This window comes from Vipera ursinii, assembly GCF_947247035.1.
Source record: "Vipera ursinii genome assembly, chromosome: 14".
In the NCBI taxonomy this organism is placed as follows: domain Eukaryota; kingdom Metazoa; phylum Chordata; class Lepidosauria; order Squamata; family Viperidae; genus Vipera; species Vipera ursinii.
This window is the reverse complement of record NC_139527.1, coordinates 1,361,698-1,385,612: the sequence shown is the minus strand read 5'-3', so window position 1 is coordinate 1,385,612 and position 23,915 is coordinate 1,361,698. Positions and strand designations below refer to the sequence as shown.

Here is a 23,915-nt window from a genome sequence, read left to right as displayed (position 1 = left end):
CCTGAGTTTTGTTTTGTGTTACTAATTTACTTCCCAGCGGAAGCTCTTAGCGGCCCACTTCATTTCCTGTTTATAGAGAGAGTTTTGGCCTGTTGTGAAATATGAGGCACCCTTGTTGCTCTGGAGCTGATTTCGCTTGTATGCGTTGTTCTTAGCTAGACAAGAAGGAGCATCCACTTAATTAGGCCAGTGGAAAAAAGAAAACTTTTCCTAAACCCAGGTGTGGAATAAGATGCTTTGGGCTATGAGGGACACCGAAACTGTCATAAGTACATGCCAGTTGCCAAGCCTCTGAATTCTGATCACGTGATTGTGGGACTGCTGCAATGGTCGTAAGCGTGAAAAAAACATTCGTACGTCACTTTTCTTAGTGCCATTGTGACTTTGGATGGTCACTAAAGGAAACGTTGCAAGTCGAGGACTTTCTGTACAGCAGATTCCCCTTGGGAAGAGCCACGTCCGTCTTTCCAATAGAGGAAAGAGAGGGATGTTGCTCTTCCTGAGCACAGCGGCCAACTTCTTTTCCGTGCCCGAATCCTGACGGTGATAGTTCAGACAGGAGCACTGCAGCAGACTTGATTTTAAATCTAGCAACTCTGCAGGGTTCAGACGGTCTTAAAACGGTGCTTGGGAAAATGCCTGCCTGCCTGCAAACTTCTTTTTGAAAGCGTAGAAGCAAAGTAGTTCTGGGTGTGCTAAAAGTAGGTTTCATGCTACACCTAAACAAACAGGCTGAGAGTTTGGGAGATTGTTTTATTCTTGGTGCAAATAAGTGAAGTGTGAAAGCGTTCAGGTGCTTTTACGGCTTCCCAGGTGGGAAAACACCTTGGCGTTTGGGCTAGAATTCAGTGTTAAATCATTTCCCTCCCCCCCCTTCCTTCCTTCTCCCTAATTTCACTTGGTCCACTTGGATTTCGAAGAGCTTCTTGTTCCTCTTGTATGGAAGGGATCTACCGCCTTCCTCTGTGGGTCGAAACAAAATCTCTGTGCTTTGTCTTCTTTGCTCTCGATGGCAGATTTTCCCCCCAAAGCACCCTCTCTTTTTCATTTCCACACCCAAACAGTCTTTTTTGGCATTGGAAAAGCCGTGCTCGGAAAATAAATACGCCGGGGGGGTATCTTTAATCCAGTTATATGCCCTTTGTTCAGAAGACGAGGGAAGAAGAAGTTGCTCATTTTGTCGAGCTTGTCAAGCGCTCGTGGTGTGTCCCTTCGCAGGCTGCTGGGGGGACCCTTTCACCAGACACTCGCTGCATTATAGGATAATAAAGTGCCACTTGATAAGACAGCCACTCCAAAGTGCTAAGTGGAGGCTGCTTGACCATCTCATCGCTTGAGGCTGTCCCCGCGGTACAAAACCGCCTCGTTTGGATAGTTCTCTGGCTCCGGTTGGGCCAGCCTGACTTCCTTGTAAACCACTCCGGCTTGTCCTCTCCTGATAAGGGCCAGCCAGAAATCTGGATTTTGTCCCAGAGCAGATGCTTGATGGGGTGGGTCAGCCACTGTCCCTTCGCCTCCAGATACAATTTGTAGCTTTCAGCAGAGATCCGTTGTTGGAGGAGAAATGAACAGATTGGACAACCATTTGTCCAGAATGGTATAGGGTCTCCTCCTTGGGCAGGGCTTGGACTAGAAGACCTCCAAGGTCCCTCCCAATTTAGATAGATAGATAGATAGATAGATAGATAGATAGATAGATAGATAGATAGATAGATAGATACATAGATACATAGATACATAGATACATAGATAGATAGATACATAGATACATAGATAGATAGATACATAGATAGATTAGAAAGAAAGGAAAGAAAAAGAGAGAGAAAGAGAAAGAAAACTTTTATTGGCCAATGTGATTAGGCACAAGGAATTTGTCTACAGTGCATAACCACTCAGTGTACATGCAACACAGCAAAATTAATAATAATAATAATAATAATAATAATAATAATAATAATAATAACAACAAAGTAATAATCATAATGACGATACCAATAATAAAAGGTAGTGGATCAGATGAGATCTATTAATTAATTTAACAGATTAAAATCGGTTAAAGCAGAGCCGGGCAACTATGGCCCTTTCACAGTCTGTCGACTTCATCTCCCAAAATTGCCATCTCATGAATTCTGGGAGTTGAAGTCCACAGGTCGCAAAGGCCCATAGTTGTCCATCCCTGTGTTAAAGATTTTTGTTTAAGGTCTGGGCAAAGATGGCGACGAAAGCAGCAAAAACCCCTCTTCATTAATTGCCACCATATTGGCCTCTTGGTCAGCCGAGAAACACTTTGCGGGGGGGGGGGGTGGCGGGCTGCGGTGTCTCTCAGTGTGTGAGAGGTGAGCCACTGCTTTTCCAGATCATTTGAACCAGATCCTCACTTGCCTTTGATGTATTTATACACCCTCGGGTTGTTTAGAGAACATGATGCAACCCTGGATGACAGAAGAGGGTTTCAGATTTCTCCACCTGTTATATGTCAGAAACCGCTCAGTCTTGAAGTTGGCCTTGTCCGGCTCCGTTTCCTCCAGTTGGAGAGGTCCCCCCATGAAAAATTGGACTTGTGATTGTTTTGAAGAACTGCAGACAAACCCTCTTGAAATGTAAAATCAACCCAGGATTGCCACCTATCCTGAATGTTGGCCCAGAGGTGGAAATTTATAAGGTCCACAAAGGGCTTGACGATTCTCGTCTCTTGCTGTTAGATCTTGTCCAGGATATGGTTCAGCTCGATCCAACTCAGTTTCCCAGGAACTCAGTTGTCATAAAGTTTGTGGGAACATTTGTGAGGCCCATCTGCAGCTCCTCCTCCATCCTGGCCCTCAGGCACCCTCCAATCTGATTTCATTTGTTCAGAACTAGAGTGGGGTTGGACTACTAGAAGACCTCCAAGATCCCTTGCACCTTTTATTGAACGAACGAACGTTTGCTTGAAGGAAGGTTGTTAGTCTTCACTTGAGGAGAGCAGGATTAACACGTCTGCTTCCCCAGAAGAGAAATTTGAATTCTCTAACCTATACCACGTATGCATCACACACATTATCCTTAGGAGGAACTGTGAAGCGGAGCCAAAAATATATTCTGGGTATGGAGACCGTACGCTACTTTCGGTTTTGGCCTTGACCCTGGGAAAGATTTCCAGCAACCGCTGTTTACGGTCCAGAGGGAAAATGAAGGAAAGAGCTGCAGCGTTTGAAGTAAAAACTGGGGCCTGCGTGCATGAGGTTTCTTTTATTATTGCTTAATGCTTTCCAAAGCCCTGGTTGGCATCAAGGCCCCTGGCTATTCCGCCCAGAAAGCTTCAAAAGAGATTTTCCTGGAGTGATGGAACAGAAGGGGAGGCAGCTGTCACGCCTGCCCTGTCTAGACTTAAGTCCGTCACGGCTGTGGGCCCTTACAGAATTATTTCAAGAATAATGTCATTAAATTGAGGAGCAGGAGGGCGAATGGCTGGCAGCAGAAACCAGAACAGAGAGGTGGGGTGGGGTTAGCTAGCATCGGTTGGGGAAGCTGGTCAACTCAGAGACAGCCAAAGAAATCAGGAGTGTCGAATTAAAAGTGGGGATTGAAGAGGTCTATTGGTAGGAGGAGGGACGTTGCAGTATTCCCCAAACATGCAAATTCCCATCTTGTGGAACTTTAGCTCGGAACTCCTTTGGCCATTTTACCTGGAGAATTTGTGTGTGGGGGTGTGCTTTTCTAGCCTACCTGTTGGAGGAAAGCTTGGAAAGAGAAGTACCTTCCTGATTTTTCAAGATCTAGAACAGCGTTTCTCGCCCTCGGCAACTTGAAGAGGGGTGGACTTCAGCTCCCAGAATTCTCTAGCCAACATGGGTAGGTTTCTAGCCAGGTTGCTGGCTGGGGAATTCTGGGAGTTGAAGTCCACCCCTCTTCAAGTTGCCGCAGGTGAGAAACACTACCAGTTTGGCTCAAATCAGTCCTTCCGAAAATAATTCCTTTCTGCTTTAAAACAACTCCGTAGCACAGGTTCTTTTCGTTTCCAAACCATATTGCTAAGCACATTGAATTGTGCTTTAGATTGTAAAGCCGCCCTGAGTCTTCGGAGAAGGGCGGGATATAATATATAATATAATATAAACATATTTTTTTCCTTCCCTCTTAGAACAGACTCAGCTTTTAGAATACCTTCCCGGCATCTCCCAATGGTTCCCATTGAGGAAAATGTGACAAATTCCCAAAGCTGTCCATTTTGGGGCGCTCCAAAACTGGGAACTGGCATGAAAAAGGGCCCTTGTGATTTCTTCCAAAGGTTTAGGAAAGGCAGGGCAGACTTCAGAGCTTGTGGTTTGTCTTTGTCTTCATGCAAATCTGCTCTGCTTTGTTACAGTGGGACCTTGGTTTCCCCCAAGTGGAAGAACTTCAAAGGGTTGAAGTTATTGTGTCGAGACAAAATCCGACTCAACAATGCCATCTGGAGGGCTTGGTACATTCAGTGTGAGTAACAGACAACGTTGTCCCAGAAGAGTTTTTTAAAAGAGAAATTCATGTCTCAGTTAGGAACAGAAAGAGTCCAGTTATTTCAAAACAGCTACAATTTGCTTCTTCACAAGATCTTTCTTGCAAGAGAAGGGAATTTTTAAATCTGTTTTTTGCAAACAGAAAAGGGGAGGTGTGGCAAAATATTGCCCCTTAATATTCCCTAAAGAAACTGGATTTTAACCTATTGTCAGGATCCTGTGAAGGATTCATAGGAAAGCAAGACAGTCTCCCGCAGTTGATCAGGAGCAAGACATGATCTGTTCTTGCCTGGATTCCAAGAGAATTTTGGCCGGCCTCTCTTTATGGCTCACCACGTTCCCTGGACATAATGTTTGGGCCTGTATTGTTTTTTGTGGAAGTTTTATTCTTGTTCTAACATCATTTAAAAAAACCACAATGATTAGGAGAGGCATGCATCATTAAATAACCTAAAAGAGAATGTCCGAAGTTGGAAACATCAAATGTGCACACCAGAAACCCGTCTGGCAAAGCCTCTTGCTCTCTTTCAGATCTAGAGAAGAGGAAGAACCCCGTGTGCAATTTTGTGACCCCCCTGGATGGTTCTGTGGATGTTCCTGAGGTAAACCAGGTGGGTGCTTTGAGGCCACCTGTCCCACCTCCCCCTTCTTGTAGATCAGCGGACTATTCAGCTTCATGGCTTTAGTTGATTCCTTCCTGAGACTGTGCTATTTGGGACTTCCTGAAGGGGTTTGTGGGGAGACATCCATGGGCAGTAATAGTGACCCTGGGTTTCCAATTTATGCTGATAAAGAGTTGGGTTGGGTTGGGTTGGGATGAGTTGAGTTGGGTTGGGTTGTCTGAAATTCCTTTGATCTCTCCTGTTCCTACCACATTTCTTTTCCTTTTAGGGTAGTCGAACGAATGAGAAATATTGGAGGCAGCGGATTGACATTGTCATCCGAGAATATCACAAGTGGCGAACTTACTTCAAGAAAAGAGTATGTCTCTTTTTTTAAATGGCTGATATTTTGGTTAAAAGTAATTCTGTTTTGCCAGGGAGTTGCCTCCTGAGCTCAGCTTGAACAGAGTTAGTAAATTTAACCGTGTGGGTCCGAGGGCAACTGGTTTATGACAATACAACTTAACCTTCTAGCATAGCGTCTTTCAACTCTCCCCTTTCTGCTGGGTTTGGGACTTCAGATTGCAGAATTCCCAGTTAGAGGCCCCAGGAACTGAGATGATTCTCTCGTCAAGCAAACAGGCCAGGCTGAAATCAGGCAGCTTAGTCAAACAGCAGATAATGAGATGATATTTTGGGAATGGGGGTGTGTTTAAGGCATAATAATGGCTGGTCTATTTTTTTGTATCTTGTCTGCATAAATTTGGGGTATCGGCTGTGTTTCTAGCCCTGTAGTAAACTGATTTGGATCCCATAAAATGGGTGACTCAAATTCTGCTCCAAGTTGGACAATTGTCTTCCTTCCTTCCTTCCTTCCTTCCTTCCTTCCTTCCTTCCTTCCTTCCTTCCTTCCTTCCTTCCTTCCTTCCTGTTTCAGCTCTGCTTTCAATTATTTCAATTTCCTTCCTCTTTGTTCCCCAGTTACAAAAGCACAAAGATGAAGACCTGTCCAGTTTGGTCCAGGTAAACATTATTTTGACTATCGTTGTTTTTTGTTTTTTCAGTTCAGGAGAGACCTCCCTAAGTTTTCCAACAAATGAATGACTGAAACAAATCCAGATTATATGTTTGTTTGATTGATTGAATAGAGGATCTGCTCCACCTGAACGCTCAGGTAGAGCACTTTGGAAGTTGGAAATTTTATAGAAGAGAAGAACCGGGGTTGGGGGGGGGGTGAAGCCTGCTGTCACGAGCACAATAATCCAACACTGGCTGGGGAATTGGAAGTCCAGAAGTCTTAACATGGCCAAGGTCGGACACCCCTGTCTGAAAGGGTTAATATCAATTCCAGAGCTGTCCTCATTCTCTCCTCTGAGGAATCCTGCAGGATGCCAAGTTTCTCCGCTTCACCTTTTCCTGTCCTTCTCCACCCCCCAGGATGATGGCTTCTTCAGGAAAGAAAGCCCCATGGAACTGGAAGAGTTCTTCACCACGGACGATTACGTGTCGGGATCTTCTGACACCCTGTTCTCTACGCTGTCCAGTCACCAGCTGGTCACCTGGCCAAATTCGAAGGAGAGAGGTAGGCCTTTGCTTTCGCCTCCATCAGGCCTCGCGGCTGCTAATTCCCAGTCTGATTGCCCCCTCCCCAACCCACAAAACTAGCCCCAAAATACCTCCCACGTTGCTCCCCCCTTATATAGGCAGTCCTCGACTCACAACAGTTCATTTAGTAACCGTTTGAAGTGACAGCTACACTTTAAAAAAAAAAAAGGACTTAACGGCCGTTTTTATACTTAGGACCGTCACAGCCTCCTCACGGTCACGTGATCACAATTCAGACACTTGTCAGCTGACTCACATTTATGACGGTTGCAGCGTCCCGGGGCTCACGCGATCCCCTTTGGCGACCTTTGGAGAAGCAAAGTCAGTGGGGAAGCCAGATCGCTTAACAACCATGTTGCTAAGTGAAGAGCTGCAGCAAAACGCGGCAAAATTTGCAACAAAATCTCTCGCTGAGCAACAGAAATTTTGGGCTGAATTGTGGTTGTAAGTCGAGGACTTCCCTGTGGCTGCCCCTGTTAGGATCAGGTGGCATCCAAAGCTCCCACAGGGCATCCTTCCTGTGAACAGACGGAGTGCTCCGATCTGCGGCCCCTTCATTCCAAAGCCTCAGCAGAGATGGGGACCGGTTCCTAATGGTTGGGATCTGTTGGGATCTGAAGTTGGAATCCTCCTCCCATTCCCTCCACAACTTGCAAACTGAATTCATTGTGGAAGGATGCCTCTTGTTTTGGCCCCCCTTACGGCTCACCGCTTTCTTCGCTGGTCGAATCTTGCTCTCTAGAAGTCTCTGACAGATGCTTTGGTTTTTCACGTGTTTCCAGCACACCTGGGCAACGCTGACATGATTCAGCCAGGACTCTACCCTCTCCAGCCCAACTGGATGGAGACTTTGGAATTTTTCCCAGGTAAGCACAACTGGTTCCAAACTGCTAATCTCAGCCAGCAGCGGCAGCCCTTAGCCAGAAAGGATCCCCGTGGAATTGGAGGGGGCCGAAATGTTGCCTCAAGCTGTGTGTGGGATGTGTGTGAAATCACATATAATTACAGGGTGGTGGGTGTTCGCTGAGCTGGGTGGTTTCCTGGCAGACGTTTCATGACCCAACTAGGTTACGTCATCAGTGCTAGAAGGGAGGGGGTTGGTAGAGTGGTGGTGGAGGAGGAGGATTGTGAGGTCCTTGGTGCTCTCTCTCCTTGGTGGTTTTCTTGCAGACCTTTACCCAACTAGGTAACCTCGTTGGTGCACTGACGGCGTTACCTAGTTAGGTCATGAAACGTCTGCAAGGAAACCATGACGCTCACAGAGCGCCACGGACCCAGAGGTCAGCCCTGAGCTACAGAATTTCTCCTCTATCAGGAAAGATGAAAGCGAGAACTCTTCTCGCTTCCCTTCTTTGCTAAAACAGGGCTCTTCCTCCAGACTTTGGGTCAGGCTGATCTGCCGAGTCTTTCTCCTGTTTTGCCTTGGGGGGAGGGGGCTGCTATTCCCTTGGGACTTTCATTTTCCCGTGTTTTACCATTTGCACACCTGTGAGGTCACCCGGTGTTGCTGGGGTAGCCTAGAAATTTGAAATATAAATAATCCACCGAGATTTGGCACCTGTAGGAGGAGGCGTTTGTGCTTTCTGAGAGAGCTGCCTTGTTCTAAAAAGAGCTGAGGAAATATAACCAGGATCTGCTTCCTTTCCTTCTGTCCTGGCCAGATATTTTTGCCTTTCCTGCCAGCACTACCTCCAGCCTGGCACCCAGTGCCACTTTGCCAGGGGCCACGGAACATTGTGCCCAGGTGAGGAAGAAGGGAAGAGGTGATACTAAAGTGGGGCGGTGCAGGGCATCCCGGTTGACTGGGCAGTCAATATTTTCCCCACAGCGCTGCATGAATTTGAAGCCCGGCTTTAAAAACGTCCATCCTTCCTTTATTTATTGCAGTGTTTTTCAACCTCGGCCATTTTAAGAGGGCTGGACTTCGATGCCCACAATTCCCCAGCCGGCACAGCTGAAGTCCACCTCTCTTGAAGTGCTCAAGCTTGAGAGACACCGATTGATTGCACTTTGATTACCAGTCAAGTAATAAAGACAGATTATTTGTATAAGGCATTGAACAGGCCTCCATTCCCTTTTCAGACCCCGAACCTCTCCTCGGCCTCTTTACGCAGCCCGCTTCCAACGGTGAACCTCGGGGAAGAGCTGGTGGCCCCTCCGGTGCCCGACTCCATCCTCTCTGCTGACCAGTGCCTGGGCCTGAGGAGCCAGGAGCCTTGCCTGCAGACCCCCAGCTTCCCCCCAGAGCTGCCCCTGACCGGCCAGCCCCACTTCCTGCCCCGCTTCCCAACTCTGGGGCTGCCTCTCCAGGGGGAGGGCCCTTCCCAACCGCCGCAGCAGACCCTCCTCTCCGTCATCACCCACACCGCCTCGGCCACCCCCACGCAGAACGTGCCGGCCACCACCTTCAGCCATGGCCCGGCGGGACTCTTGACCCCCCAGCAACCTGGGGCGGGGGTGCCCTGCGCGGTGGCCACACTCCAGACGGCGGTGGTGCATCCCCAGGGCCTCCTGCAACCACCGACGCCCTTTGTCCTCCCCCTGGCGGGCCCGGGGCTGCGGCCCAGGAAACCCCAGCAGATTGCGCCCGCCCCAGCGGAGCCCGTGCCTTTGATGCTGAGCAGTGCCTTCCTCCCCCCAGGTGAGTGAGGGGCTGCGTTGGGGAGGGGCTCTGGGCAGCGCATAAGTAGTCCTCAACTTACGGCCACAATTTCCATCACTAAGTGAGAGGTTTGTTTAATGAGTTGTGCCCCGTTTTATGACCTTCCTTTCCCACAGTTGTTAAGCGATCCGCTGCAGTTAAGTTAGTAATGCGGTCGTTAAGCGGATCTGGCTCCCCCGTGGACTTGGCTTGTCGGAAGGTCGCAAAAGGGGATCCCAGGGCACTGCAACCGTCGTAAATACAAACCGGTCGCCAAGCCTCTGAATTTTGACCTCCTGACCCTGGGGATGCTGCAGCGGTCCTAAGTCCCCTTGTTCAGTGCCATTGTAGCTTCGAGCAGTCCCTAAAGGAAACGTCGTAAGTCGAGGTCTGGTTTTATATGTCAGGGAAAAGCGAGCACTCCTCTTCCGCTGCCTTCTCCTCTGCAGGAAAAGGTTCGGACTAGATAAGCAGTGGTTAAATCAAATCTCTCTCGCTGCGGCGGCGGCTTAGCTGCATTTAGCTGACAGGCTCTGTGTGTCCGTGTGCGTGTGTGTGTGTGTGTTTCCTTCTTGTCGTTTCTTCTCTTCCCAAGTCCGAGACTGCCAGCCGTCGAGACAGGCCTCTCCCCACCCGTCCGAGCAGGGCCTCAGCCCTCAGTCCCCGCAGGGCGGCCGGCCCAGGAAAAGCGCTCTGGAACCACCTTTCAAGGTGGGTTGAAATCTGGAAACCTCACCCAAGTTCTCCAGGGTTTCAGATTCCAGAGATTTGGGATCCGGCCCAGGGAGATCACCTCGCCCTTCGCGGCCCATCTGGGTTGTGGGGGAGAATCCCTGAGCTTCAGGTAACGGGGTTAAAGTAATTGTGTGTGTGTGTGTGGTTGTTTTGTTTTGATGGGCACAGAGTCGCAGAATGAAGCACATCTCAGCAGAGCAGAAGCGCAGATGCAACATCAAGATTGGCTTTGCCACCCTCAACAGCTTGGTCTCCCCAAACACTAAATCGGTATGTGGTTTTCGGAGGGGGGGATCCCCAAAGAGTTTTCTTCCTCCTCCTCCTCCGTGCCAGATTTCAGGACCAGGGTGGCATCGCACAGCTCCCACCGCCACCCAGACCCTCTTTTTGGTCCCCCCTGCAGATCAGCCACGCTCTCACCCTGCAGAAGACCGTCGAGTACATTGGCAAGCTGCAGCAGGAGCGTTCGCAAATGCAGGAGGAAGCCAGGCGCCTTCGGGAAGAGACGGTCGAGCTGAACGCAGCCATCATGTGAGGACTCGAGAGTAGCTACACAGACGTTTTCTCTCTCCTTTGCGTGTTTGCTAAATTAATTTATGTGGCCGCCCAGCTCATAAAAAACGCTAAAAAAAATTTTTTATTATTAACCTGACCCCAGGACACCGCGACCGTCACAAATGCATGCTGGTTGCCAAGCAGATCCAGATTTTGATTGGGGGGCCGTGGGGATCCGTAAGTGGGAGGGCTGGTTGTAAATTCACTTTGAACAGTCACCAGCCAAACGTTTGTAAGTCAAGGACCACTTGTACACAACTCCCTCCCTCCTTTTCCTTCCCCCTTTCTTCAGTTCCTGCCAGCAACAGTTGCCTGCCACCGGGGTGCCCATCACGAGGCAGCGCTTTGACCAGATGAGGAGCATGTTTGAAGACTACATCCAAAACCGGAGCCAGCAAAACTTGAAATTCTGGATTGTATCCTGCTTTGGTGTGCGTGAAACTAGGGGAGGCCCAAAGGTCGAGCAGGGGAAGAAGAGAATGAGGAAGGGATTTTAGCAAGGTGGGAGGGCCCATCGTGATTACACAGGACAAGTGGGAAGGGGAGAGGACTGGTCCTTCGGAGGTACACTGCCCCTGAAGCTGGAGTCTCTGTTAGGCTGCTCTGGTGTAATTTTTAAAGTGGCGGGATCCTTGCTGCGTTTTCAAGTCGTGAATTTTACAGGTTTTATTCCAAATGTCCTGAAGATCTTTTTTTAGAATGGTTAAAAAAAGGGGGGGGGGATTCAGAAGGAAGGAGGGACGGAGGAAGGGAAGGAGGATGGATGGATGGATGGATGGATGGATGGATGGATGGATGGATGGATGGATCTGGAAAAAGCAACCGTTCCTGTAGAACCCCCTGCTTGTCTTCTTGACTGACAGCGCTCTCCAACTTTTCACACTTCTGGAGAAAGACCCAGGAACTTCCATAAACCAACAAAGCTGGTTGGACCTCTGCCTCGATGTAACCTTCTACATATTTCCCCAGAGGTGCCCTGCCTTCCAGCCCCCTCCCCTCCCCTGAGGGCCCCTTAGTGTCCAGAAATCTCCAGCTTTGTGTTTGCACCTTAACCTCCCCCCCCGACCCTCTCTGCAGTTCAGCGTCATCATCCAGCCTCTGTTTGAAACCTTCAACGAGATGGTGTCCACCAGCAGCCTGCAGGAGCTGAACCGGACAGCCTTGATGTGGCTGGACAAGCACTGTTCGCTCCCCGTCCTGAGGCCCAGTAAGTTGAGTTGCTCCTGAGAGGCTGTAGAAATCTCTTGGTTTGGGATGCCGTCTGAATTAACCGGGCTGCACCCTCCTTTCCTCCTAGTGGCCTTGAACAGTCTCCGGCACTTAAGCACCACCACCTCCATTCTCTCCGACCCATCCCTCTTGCAAGAGCAGGCCAGCCAGGCCTTGGGCAAACTCCACAAAACACCCGGGGAAACGTAACAGAAGACACGCTCAACTCACGGTGGACGTCCCGGACTCAACACAGACTTTTATCACTTTCCCCATTCTGGGGGGGAACAAGCAACGAGCTTTCCTTGCATTTCTCAGCTCGCCTGCTAGCTGAGAATACAAGGCTTGCATTTCCCCACAGTGTGGAGGGCGTCCAGCTGTAGCAGGAGGCCTTGGAAGCTTCCTTGTGTTGACTCTCCATCGGGGACAAGAGGTGTCATCAAACCGAGCGTTGTGCCGGGGAGAGCAGAGAGTGGAGACTCTCCCAACGCTGCCTCCGAGTTTGGGCCAATGCGAAAAATGCAACTCAGGGAAACTGTTTCCAGTGCAACCTCTCTTGAAATATATGCAGCAGGAATAAGCTTTTTCTCCAACCCGACCTCAGTCGCAAGTGGCGCGGTGGTTAGAATGCAGCATTGCAGGCCAAAACTCTGCCCACAGCCTGGCATTCGATCCTGACGGGGCTCGAAGTTGACTCAGCCTCCCGTCTTTCCGAGGTTGGCAAAAGGAGGGCCCAGGGGGTTGGGGTTTGCAACACGCAAATAACGCTCTGCCTTGTAAATTTCTCAAGAGAGTGCTCTTAAAGCGCCACGAGGTGGTCTATAAGCCTAAATGCTGTTGTAATTGCTATTGGAGAGAAAAGGTAGGAAGAGGCCACGAGACAGAACAGAGGTGGGAGCTGGCACCTGAAGACCTCCGCCCTCGCCTGTTCGGACAGCCCTCATCTGAGGCTGCCAGGAGCTGTGCAGAACAAGCCAAAAAGCACATTGTTATCTCCCCTAACACCCATAATAGCTATGAATTTTTTTCCCTCCATAACAGACAGTGATGGTTCATCAGGACCTTGGCAGCCCGAGAGACTTTTAGCTCTTTGACTCAACTCCTTGACTCTTGACTCTTTCTTTCAACCTCCCAGGTCACTTTCTAGTCCAACCGAGGGTTTTGGGGGGGGTGTCCCATCTGCCTTGGAAGAGCCCACTTCTCTCGAGCCCCCCTCGGCAGCCTTTCTAGGAGCCTGTTTCCACAGGTGTACTTTTGCACACAGCCGTGCAATTTCCCCCCTCCTTTGGGGAATAATAATAGTTTGAAAGTGCAGGAGAAGAACAAAAAAGCGGACAGTCAGCTTAAGAGCATAAGACGAACAAGTTGAATTCTAGTCTGGGTCTCTCACCCACGGCTTTCTTCCTGCGGTAGCCATCCCAGTGTCTCTTGGAGGCTCAGCTGCAGTGGAAGTGTCCTCTCCACATTTTCCGTCTGACTTCTTCGTGTGTGTGTCATTCTCACAAATCTCAGAAAGTGGCCTTCGAAGAAGAGGTGCCTTCTAGGGTAACTGTTTTTGAATTTTGCACCAGGATTGCCCGTCAGACGTTCTCGAGTTTCCAGTATTGGCCTCCAGCGAGGAAGACCACCTACTTCGCCACTCCATGCAGTACGTTGTACCAGCCTTGAGTGTGAACCGCGATGGCTTTCCATCCACAGAGTAGGACAAGGCTGGTAAAGAAATCTTGATAGCAGTGAGGGTTGCCGTTGACCCAGACTTCTGAACTTTATGGAGACAGAGATTATCTCATGGGTAAGATAAGCTGGCTCTTTGTACGATAGCTAGCAGGCTCTCTAGTCCTTCAGACCACAAGTGTTGGAAAGGGGCGCCTGGGTTGAGATCGTGATTTAAGCTCTAAAATGGCTCTCGGGCAAACCCCGTCTCTAGGCACCAATGGAGAGCAATGTTCTACTTTAGAACGGCTGTTATGTGGGCAGCTTTTATGCTCTAGAAGGTTCTTCCTCCAACTTGGGAGCTTTAAGATGCATGGATTTCAACTCCCAGAATCCCCAGGCCTGCCATGCTGGCTGGGGATCTCTAGGAGTTGAAGTCTGCCCGTGCTGGCTGTTGAATTCTGGGAGTTGAAGTCCATCGCTGCTGGTTGGGTACTCTCTACCCAGAATGCAGGATCTGAGTACGCGTTGTTCTTCTGCTGCAAACTCCACAATCTCGTCGATCACCTGGATGGAGCAGGGGGTGATAAGCTGGCGCGCTTTTGGAACAGTTATTGCTAATGCAGTTTCAATATTGTTCTGTGGGGGCTGGGGCTGATTTTAATCTGCAGCAGGCAGCCAAAAAAAAAAAAGATGCATGTCTTTTTAGCAATGCAATCGGGTTTTTTAGCCTCTGGGGAGATATTTTACCTCTATAATGTCTGAAATCATTGGGCAATTTGTACTCTCATTTGCAAGCAAAAAAAAGATGAACTTTGTTTAACAAATACGTGTTGTTGTTGTTTTTTTCTTCTTTATTTTCATCAATAGCCTTTTTGGGAGGCTCAGAGTTAAGCCGCTGCCTTTTGTTATCTAGATTTCTGATGTATGAAACTCCCAATTCTTGCATTTCGATCTTTCGATAACATCACTTAATTTTTTTTAATGAGTCAACAGAAATAAAATGCTATTTTTGAGGAGCTCCAAATGTGTAACTTTTTTCCGTCAGGTCACCTGCCTTAGAATTCTAGATGATCAGTTTCCACAAGTGTGCAACATCGGAACCGTGTGACAGGAGCATCTGGGACCATCACCCATTTAAGCCCCCGGGGGTGGGGTCATCAGAGAGCAAATGGGTGTCTTAGCTTTTACACCTGAGCCATTCCCCCCCCATTTTTTTTAAAGCCATTTTCCCCCCTTCCACCAGGATTCCAAACCAGAGATTTGGAGACCTGTGAACTGTGTTGCATTCGTGTGGTAGAGAAACACATCCTGTTTAGATCAGCTCAGAGTTTCAGAGGTTGCCAAGTGGCAAGAAGACAGTTCGGTGTGGTTCAGATGCTCCAAACGGGCGAGGTGTGACTTGCTGGCTGCCGAATTTCTCAGCCTTGTAAGATGCCCCCCAAATCCACCCTGCTTGACCTCATGGCAGATGGCTGTAGAGTCCACTGGTTTGATTGCTAGGCCGGTTATGAAAATGGAGCTTGTCCGGAGGCCTTGAAGCTGCCTTTCCTTCTCTTCAGACTTGTAAGTAGTCTTGGGCTGGCTGATAAAACCTCTGGATGCTTTTTGTTGAGGAGCCGAAGCACACGGAGGTGTAACCCCAAAGGTGCTTTTCTTCCAGGAGGCAACTGGACTTCCTGGTTTTTCTTTGAAGACATTTCGCTGCTCATCCGAGAAGCTTCTTCAGCTCTGTCTGGGCGGTGGGGAAATGGAAGGATTTATACCCCTTGCAGACCGCTGGTCCTTTGTATAAATGAGTATAAATCCTTCCGTTCCCCACCGTCCCGTCAGAACTGAAGAAGCTTCTGGGATGAGAAGGGAAACCTCTTCAAAGAAAAACAAGAAAAGTCCAGTTGCCTCCTGAGATAACTGTGATCCGGATGACTGAGAATCTCCGCAGACGGAGATGTAATCTATAAAAGCGGACCTGTTGACGTGATTTTTGATAGCAAGAATGGCTTCGGATACCTGTGGGCGGAACTCTGCCTCACCCTCGGTTTGCTAAAAATCAATTGTCTGGATGTTTGCAGTTACAAGACCACCAAAAATGGGATTTGTGACTGGCGTTCACCCATTGCAGCATCCACATCAGGGTCACATGATCAAAATTCAGAGGCTTGGCACCTGGCATGTACTTGTGACGGCTGCAGTGGCCCAGAGATCATTTATCCCCTTTTGCAACCTTCTGACAAACAAAGCCAGGCTTGCTTAATGACCGTGTGATTCGCTCAACAACTGCCAAGAAACGGCGTAAAATGGGGTGCAACTCGCCGAACAGCAGCCTCGCTTAGCCACAGAAATTTGGGGCTTAATTGTAAGTCGTAATTCGAGAACTACCCGCATTTTTGTTCATCAAACTCCATGTCAGAATTAGTGGATTCCAAGCTTCTAGAATGATTTTCAAGAAGGTGGAAATTAAACCCAGAATCAAATTTGAAATGGTTTGGCATCTTAATTGAGCAGAATAACTAAAAACCCTTGGAGGCAGAAATAAAATAACTGAAATGTAGTTTCCAAACCTCAAGAAGAAGCTTTCATTTTTGTATATGTTTATTTATTATATATTGCATTTTAAAACATGACTCACTTAGAATTAATCCGTATTTATTTAAAACACCAAACTTCAGTAGCACCTTAATAGCATTCCTTAAATTAAAACACTCAAGAATACATTCCTTCCTCAGCTGATGATCCAAATATTTTAAATAGATTTAAATATAATAAAATAACCAATGGAACTGTTTCTCTAAGAAATAGTAAATAAATATTAACTATAATTTAATTTTTAAATTAAGTTATATAATATACATTATATGAAGTTATATGTGTATAAAATAGCATAAATATGATAAATTACATTCCTTAATTTGGAAAAATTTAGTTGCAGTTTTTCTAATGATCCTTAACGTTACACATTTCCCTTATGGTTTTCTGTGCTAGCTTTAATTTTGAACTCAAAAATTTCTCTACGTGAGCTTTGTAGAGTTCAAAAATATAGTGAAACATGTTCTGTGTCGAGGGCCATTTGCTCTCTGTGCTGTACTTCGGGCCGTTGAGCGGTGCTACTTCGTCTGATGCTCCTTCCGAACAGGTCTGGTTGGTGTAGCGTTCATGAAGCTCAGTGAGGAACGTGAAGGAGCTCATCACGGATTTCAGGAATTTATCTTGCTGATAGGTGTTCTTCAGCCCGATAAACAGCCCTTTGAACTCCCAGAGAATTTGACATTCCTCTGCTGACTTGGTGAAATTGTAGGATTGGGAAAATTCGAATTCCACTTTTGCCCTCATTTCGGGAGACAAATATTTGTGGCCGATCTACAGAAATGGAAACAAAGATCTGCGTCAGTTAAAGTTGGTCTCCCACCCAAGACCAGCCTACATTTTATTCTCCTTCTGATAAAGGTGAAGCTCAAGAGAATTGTCTCTCCAGTTGCTGCCCTGGGCTTTCTCTCTGTCCCCTGAACCAAATTATAAAGAAGTGAGACTTTGGGAAAAGTGCAAAGAAGAGCAACTAAGATGGTGAAGGGCCTGGTGACTTAAAACCTGTGAAGGACGGTTGCAGGATTTGGGCATGGCTGGTTTAGAGAAAAGTAGGACTGGGGGGGGGGGGTCATCATAGCAGTCTTTCAGTATTTGAGGGGCTGCCACAAAGAGGAGGGGGTCGACTTATTTTCCAAAGTTTGCAGGACAAGAAGCAACGGATGGAAACTAATCAAGGAGAGAAGCAACCTGGAATTAAGGAGAAGCTTCTTAACAATGAGGACAATCAACCGGTGGAACAGAACTGCCTCGAGAAGTTGTGGGTGCTCCAACACTGGAGGCTTTTAAGAAGAGATTGGACAGCCACCTATCTAAAAGGGTACAGGGTCTCCTGGACTAGAAGACCTCCAGTGTCCCTTCCAGCTCTATTCTGATTCTGATTTTTAATGTCTTGAGTGCCACTCGTAAGAAATAAGGAGCTCTGGTCTCGCTTGAGAAAGATGGATGGGAAGACAACTATCTTGAACTGGCCTACTAAGCGGAAACAGAGATGTGCAAAATTGGAGATTTAGGGGCATTGGTTCAGCAAACTTACAGATTCATAGTTTTCAAGTAACGATTCTGCTTCACAGTAGAGTTCACACAACTTCAGATTAGCTTGGGAAGGTGGAGTTGGCATTCCCTGGATGCCCCACAGGACAATCGCCAACACGGTCATTTCTGTCGGGAAAGCAAATAAATGGATTATGAGTCCTGGGAAAAGAGGGCTGTGATTTAAAATAGTGCCTTTCTCTCAGAAAGTGGTTCTTCCCCCTCCTCGATCTCTGCAAGGCTGGGTTACCAGCGACAAAGGGATCAAGTCCAGTTAGAACTACGTCCATTCCTTCTAGCCGGTGATCAGCATTAGAAGATTGAATGGCGCATCCTGTCCTGTTTATCACCTCTACTCCCAAGTTCTGAAACTCCAGATACATTTGTCCATCTTAATTTTCACTGCAACCTTTTGCTTTTTTTTTTAAACCAAACCAAACCAAAGCAAGGCACTTGAAGGAAAGACCCTCTCGGTAGCCCAGACCTATGAGTATTTATATTTTGATGGATGATAAAAGCGTTTTCTAATTTCCCACGTTATCCCCTAGCATAGAAGTGTCCCACCTTGGCAACGTTTAAGAATTCTCCCAGCCAGCATTCCGGAGGTTGAAGTCCCCGGGTCTTAAAAAGTGGCCAAGTTTGGACCCCCGTGCCCTAGCACCTTCCCTCAAATCATCTCAGCTTCTGCACTGATATTGGAAGGGTTGGGAACCAGATTTTGCATTGATTTTGGAAGAGGTCTAACCCTGACATAAAAACAAAGAAGGCCTAGAGGGCCCAGCTCTTCCCCATTAGCAGTGGGGCAGGTGTGCGCCTCTGGGCATTTTGTATTGCCAAAACCCTACCCAAAGCCCACCCAAGAACTTGAAGTGTGCCTACCTTTAAGCATGGTGAATGAAGCGCTGAGAGTCGGAAGTCGCCTACAATGTTTGCTTGTCTCTTCTGAGTTTGCTTCTCTGCTCTGGCTGTCGGTCGCACCATATTTAAACTGCTCCTGAGGAAGATGGTTATCTTGTTTCCTACCCTGACGAAGTGCCCACAAGTGATTGCGATCAGTTTCCTAAGATAATCCGTGATTGATTTCCCACGTGGTGTGTGTGTGTGTGTGTAGTTGCCGTGATGCTGTCGCTCTGAAAAACTTCCTGGATGTCCAGTTTCCGCTCGTCCGATATTTCAAGATGGGTCCAATTGCGATGGGTCTACTGCCCAAAAGGGACTTTGATGGCCCTTGGATGGTTCTGTCCGCCATTTTGCTTGGGTTGACCCTTCCCTCAATCTTGGATTCTGCTGACCCTACCTTAGAGAAGTGCATTTATTTGTTCTGATTGATCAGATAAATAGAGGGGAAGGGTCTCTGTTAGAGCCAAATGGCCATTTTATGAAAAAGGGGTGTTGTGTAGGCTTACATTGGGAACACGTTTTGGCCATCCAAAGTTGGCTGAACTGACCTCTGGACATTGAAGGCTTATTATAGTATCAGTTTGGGCTCTAAACGGACAAGTCGTCTTTTTTATTTTTTATTTAAAAAAGGTCCTGTCTCTCTCTGCTACGGAAATTACCTAAAGATATACTGATAAGGTGAGAAATCAGTCAGCCTTGTTGTAATTGGCTCTGCGCATTTTTTTTTCTAGCAAAAAAGATTGCCTGCTTCCTTCCAATTCAACGCACCCAGGAATTACACCGTGATGCTTTCATTTTATTTCCATTTGAAAAAATCCATTTTCCTTTCTAGTGCCGGAGAAGCTGGATGTTGCAGAACCTCAAACCTTTTCCTTCTCCTATTAATTAATAGAGGGTCAAATGTTGGTTTCTTTGTCCAGGGCCGGATGTAGCCCTTACATCGACAATGCTGGAATTGGGTGTGGTGGGGGGGGAAAGATGCTCCCTATTATAAATCTTGGATCTTGCAATTAAGCAATCAGGAGGACCTTTTGATCTAATGGTGGCACATACTGAATTCCATTTTCCCTCTTTTTCCCAAAAAAAACATCTTAGGGTTTCTGAGAGAAGATAATATTTGTAGCTCAGGGCTGAATTGGAAGTCCTTGGTGCTCGGTGGTTTTCTTGCAGACGTTTCATGACCCAACAAGGTAACATCATCAGCACCTAGCAAGAAAAGTGAGATCAGAGAGAAACCAGCCTTGCCCGGTACAGGGTTAGATATGCTTTTTCTTTGGCTGGGAATTCTGGTTCTAGACCCAAAACAAGCTTGATTATCACAGAATAGAACCATGCTTCTCAACAGTCAGTGGATTTCAAAGAATCTTGCAAAGTGGAGACTGGCTGTGTTTTTAAAGGCAGGTAAAGCTTTTTTTTTTTAGTAGATTAATTTGCACCTCTGTGACTGCGTCATCTGCAAAGCTGTTTTATGAAGATTCAGTATGTGAATTTCTCCCTTTTTCTTTTCTTTTCTTTCCTCAAAACCAGAAAAACTGTTCACATCCACCCAAATACGGTGTGGAAAAGCCCAAAGAATGAAGGTAATGCTTCTGGGTTTTTTTAAAAAAAATTATTACTGTTATTAAAAGCCTTAATCATGTTATCTCATGGAAAGCATTTCTTTGACTCACTTTCTCTAGTTGTTGAACTTGGGAAATGTTAGTCACACCTATTAACCTTTCAAACGTGGATACCTGGGGAAAGCAGGGGGGAGGGGAAGTTAGTCTGCAGAAATAGGAAAAGGAAGAGATAAGATGGTTCAGATTGATGATAGTTGTTAATTTTGTCCATTACAAGGTGATGGGGAATTTTGCATTTCTGCCCCGAAAGGAAGCAGAGAAATTCAAAGGTTCTTGGAGAGCCAAAACCGAGTCTTAGAAGGAGTGAAGTTGCATTTTGAATATTCCACGATTACGTTTTTTACCCACTTTTTAAGATCAACGTTGATCGCGGTGTTTCTGCTTCTCATTGCCATCTAGGGATATTTTATAGGCAGTCCTCGACTTACAAAGTGCATTTGGTAACCGTTCGAAGTTACAACGGTGCTGAAAAAAGGGACTTGTGACCATTTTTCACACTTAATGACCGTTGTGGCATCCCTGTGGTCACGTGACCAAAATTCAGACAATTGATTCATATTTATGACAGTCACAGCACCCCGGGATCATGTGACCCCTTTTTGCGACCTTCTGACAAGCAAAGCCAGATTCGCTTAACAACAGTTGACTAACTTAACAACTGCAGTGATTCACTGAACAATTGCAGCAAGGAAGGTCATAAAATGGGGCAAGATTCAACCAATTTCTCACTTAGCAACAGAAGTTCTGGGCTCGATTTTGGTCGTCTGTAGAGGGCTACCTGTACTGTGTTTAGATCTCTAACCATGATTTGATTTGATGTCTCTTCGTTGCTTGATGGGGCTGCAGCCCCTGTCCTCTTTTGCCTCCCTCTGCTGTATGCGCTCATAAGATTTAAAAAAAAGCTCTAGAGCCCTGGAGTTTTGAGGCAGAGAAATGAAGAGAAACTTAATGAAGAGAAACTTAAATATTTAACTTTATTATTATTTAAGCTTAATTGCTCTGCCTCCAAACCCCAAAATTTTATTTTTCAAGGTATTTTTTTTTTGGTCCTCCTTGCATCTAGAGAGGGAGAGCTGATTGCCGAGAAGGACATTGTGTTATATCAGTCAGATTCCTTCCACCGCTTGGGTCGTTTCCAGAAGGGTTTGAAACAGAAAGAACACGACAAAATAATTTTATTAAAATCAAAATTAAAACAAAATCTTATCAGTTGGAGTTAACGTTGGTACCTATTGTGGGTGTTTAAAACCACCTGCAGGCTAACACGGAGGAGGCCCCGCCCCCTTTGAGAGCCAGCAGTATCTCCCTCCCCTGGCGTCGGTGGGCACCCCTAGCAACCAGATCCTGTATCCTAGCAACGGAAGTTGTGGCCTGGTCCTGCTGCAGCCGCCATGCCATGGAAGGCCTGAGTGCTTCGGCCGCTTTCTGGGATCACCTTCGCCAGCTGTGCCTGGACCAGTTTCCTTGCGGGGTGGGGAGCTGGGTAAGGGGGGGGCAGCCATCTGGGCCTCCCCCAGGGAGAAAGCTAGCTAGGGCAGGGACTGGGGGGGGCTATTAGCTACTATCCTTCTCCCTTTTCCCTATTACTTTTTCCTTAGCTTTTTATAACCCTTCACTTTGTTGTTTGTATCTTGTGATTTATGTTGATTGGTTACTTAATATCCCATGACTATCACTGAGTGTTTTATGGTGGTGGGTTTTTTTTATGATTGTGATCATGGTTTATCACTTGTTGCTTGTGTGTACACAAGAGAGTTTCTGCACCGGAGACAAATTCCTTATGTGTCCCATCACACTTGGCCAATAAAGAATTCTATAAAGAAGTCTCCGCATTGGAGGTCTCACTGCCCATCATCCACAGCCAAGCCCTCCGAGGCTTCAGGCATTGTGGCTTATTGCCCAAACCATGCTTAGCCAGGCCCACTCCAAAGAGAGACCCTCTTAGGGCTTAGCACCCTGGGGGGAGATGCCCACTATCTGCAGCAACTCTGGGCATCCTCCATGCTCTGTCCTTCAATGGTTTCCCCTCTTCTGTGCCCCCACACAGAATAAATCCCGCTTCCCCCCTCGCCAGTCCCCCCGTCTCCACGGCCTGCCTGCCCCCCGACTGGCCACTCTGCCTCGGCGCAATGGCTTCCTATCGCCCAACGAAGAAACGGTGGAGGCCCTGACAGAATTCCTACGCTGCCCAGACTCCCCCTGGACCTTGCCCCCCCACTGCAGCACCCCCGAGCAGCAGCTGCGGGAGCTGGCCGTGCAGCACCCCCAGATCGTCCGGACCAGCTTCGTCTGCTCCTACTTCAGGTCGCTGCGGATCGTGAACAAAGGGGTGAGTGTTGCTGGCCCCCGAACCTTTGGGATTAATATTCCCCCTCTGTAAAATGGGTCCAATGTGCCAGTAGGTTCAAACACTGGCTGGGTCTTCTTCCTTAGGTGTACAGGCTGCCAAATGAGAAATGCTGGTTAGATTTAGCTTAGATTCAATCTCGTCGCCCAGGATCGTTGACCTCACATAGCTCGAATTGGAAAGCTGGTCTGGAGGGTTGTCTGTATGGATACGGATTAATCCGAATGACCTCTGGGTGTCCCAAGGCACATTCTCTTGACTCCCTTTTCAGGTGACCGAAATCGATGGGGGTTTGTTAAACTTCCCCAATTTGGAAGAGCTGATCTTAACGGCAAACTATATCAGCACCATCCCGGCTGCCAATCTCCCTCCGGGCCTCAAGGTAAATCAAAGGAACAATTTCCCCCCCTCGGTGGTGTTTTTATAAAGTAGGGCACACTGGATTCCTAGTGGAGAGAGGGGCGAGACCTATATCAGATCATAAACAGATTAACAGCCCCCCCCAGATTGGCTTTGCAGAGTGAGATGGGCAGGCACGTAAGTTTAATAATAAATCAGAAATAAAATCCTACTCCTTATTTGCACTCGTTGTGCAAATCTGGCCCTTCTTACACAGGGGAAGAAAACTGCACAAAACCCATGACGTAAAAGGATCTTATCCAAAAAGTGTACTAAAGGTGAGAGACATGTGAAAAAGATAAATTTTAGAAAATCCCAACTTGGGTGGGTGAGTGGGGCAGCCCTGGACTTCAAGAGAATTGGGCCTGATTCATTCCTGGATGGCTGACGAGATCCTCACGAGGGAAAGAGGTAAAAACCCCTCGAAAGATCTTGCAAGGATAAATCAGTTTTCTCTCATGCGTGGAAAATGATAAGAAAGTGTTCACGGAGTCCAGAGGATCAAAACGCCCCTTGGGAGTCTCCCTCCTGTGGCCATCGCTCTGTCACCTCACCGTATTTGGGCATGTGGCGAAGCGGCTTTCCTGTCGGTTGAAGAAGGAAGATAAAATGGCTGTTATCGCTGGCTGGCATGAATCCCTCACCCACCGGCCTTATCTTGCGGCTGAAGTACAACTCATGGCCAGCAAATCAAGCCCAACAGTGTTTTTGTTCTCCTAACAGTGAGAACAATTAACCAGTGGAACTGCTTGCCTCCAGAAGTTGTGGTGCTTCATCGCTGGAGGCTTTCAAGAAGAGACTGGACAGGCAGGGGGCTGGACTAGAAGACCTCCAGGGTCCCTTCCAGCTCTGTTCTATGCCTCCCTCCCTCCCTCCCTCAGGTGCTGGAGCTTTGTGGCAACAAGGTGCAGAGTTTAAAGGACCTGTGCACATCCCCCCCAGCTGGACTGCAGCATCTGGGTCTCAGCCACAACTGCCAGGTCGGTTCCTCAGAGGAACAATATCTGACAGCTGCTTTCTGGTAAGGGAGCTGGTTGCAGGCAGGGTCACCTGTCCAGCCAA

General features: G+C 47.5%; 1 protein-coding gene across 6 annotated transcripts in view; it reads left to right on the top strand.

Moving 5' to 3' along the window:
• MLXIP (MLX interacting protein) overlaps positions 1-23,915 on the top strand; it is a 31,259-nt gene that overhangs the window by 2,298 nt on the left and 5,046 nt on the right. For 5 of the 6 annotated variants that reach the window (XR_014493794.1, XM_083373769.1, XM_083373770.1 and 2 more), the window contains exons 2-18: positions 4,346-4,452; positions 5,007-5,086; positions 5,367-5,456; positions 6,059-6,100; positions 6,515-6,659; positions 7,465-7,548; positions 8,344-8,426; positions 8,765-9,323; positions 9,919-10,034; positions 10,227-10,328; positions 10,462-10,589; positions 10,906-11,029; positions 11,691-11,820; positions 20,016-20,068; positions 22,155-22,436; positions 22,726-22,836; positions 23,735-23,874. Coding sequence is in view for 5 of the 6 variants with exons in the window: in XM_083373769.1 (XP_083229895.1) it covers positions 4,346-4,452; positions 5,007-5,086; positions 5,367-5,456; positions 6,059-6,100; positions 6,515-6,659; positions 7,465-7,548; positions 8,344-8,426; positions 8,765-9,323; positions 9,919-10,034; positions 10,227-10,328; positions 10,462-10,589; positions 10,906-11,029; positions 11,691-11,820; positions 20,016-20,068; positions 22,155-22,436; positions 22,726-22,836; positions 23,735-23,874 (2,376 nt within the window). In the remaining variant the exon portion in view is untranslated. The remainder of the gene's footprint in view (positions 1-4,345; positions 4,453-5,006; positions 5,087-5,366; positions 5,457-6,058; positions 6,101-6,514; positions 6,660-7,464; positions 7,549-8,343; positions 8,427-8,764; positions 9,324-9,918; positions 10,035-10,226; positions 10,329-10,461; positions 10,590-10,905; positions 11,030-11,690; positions 11,821-20,015; positions 20,069-22,154; positions 22,437-22,725; positions 22,837-23,734; positions 23,875-23,915) is intronic. The other variant, XM_083373773.1, reaches the window with a different exon arrangement.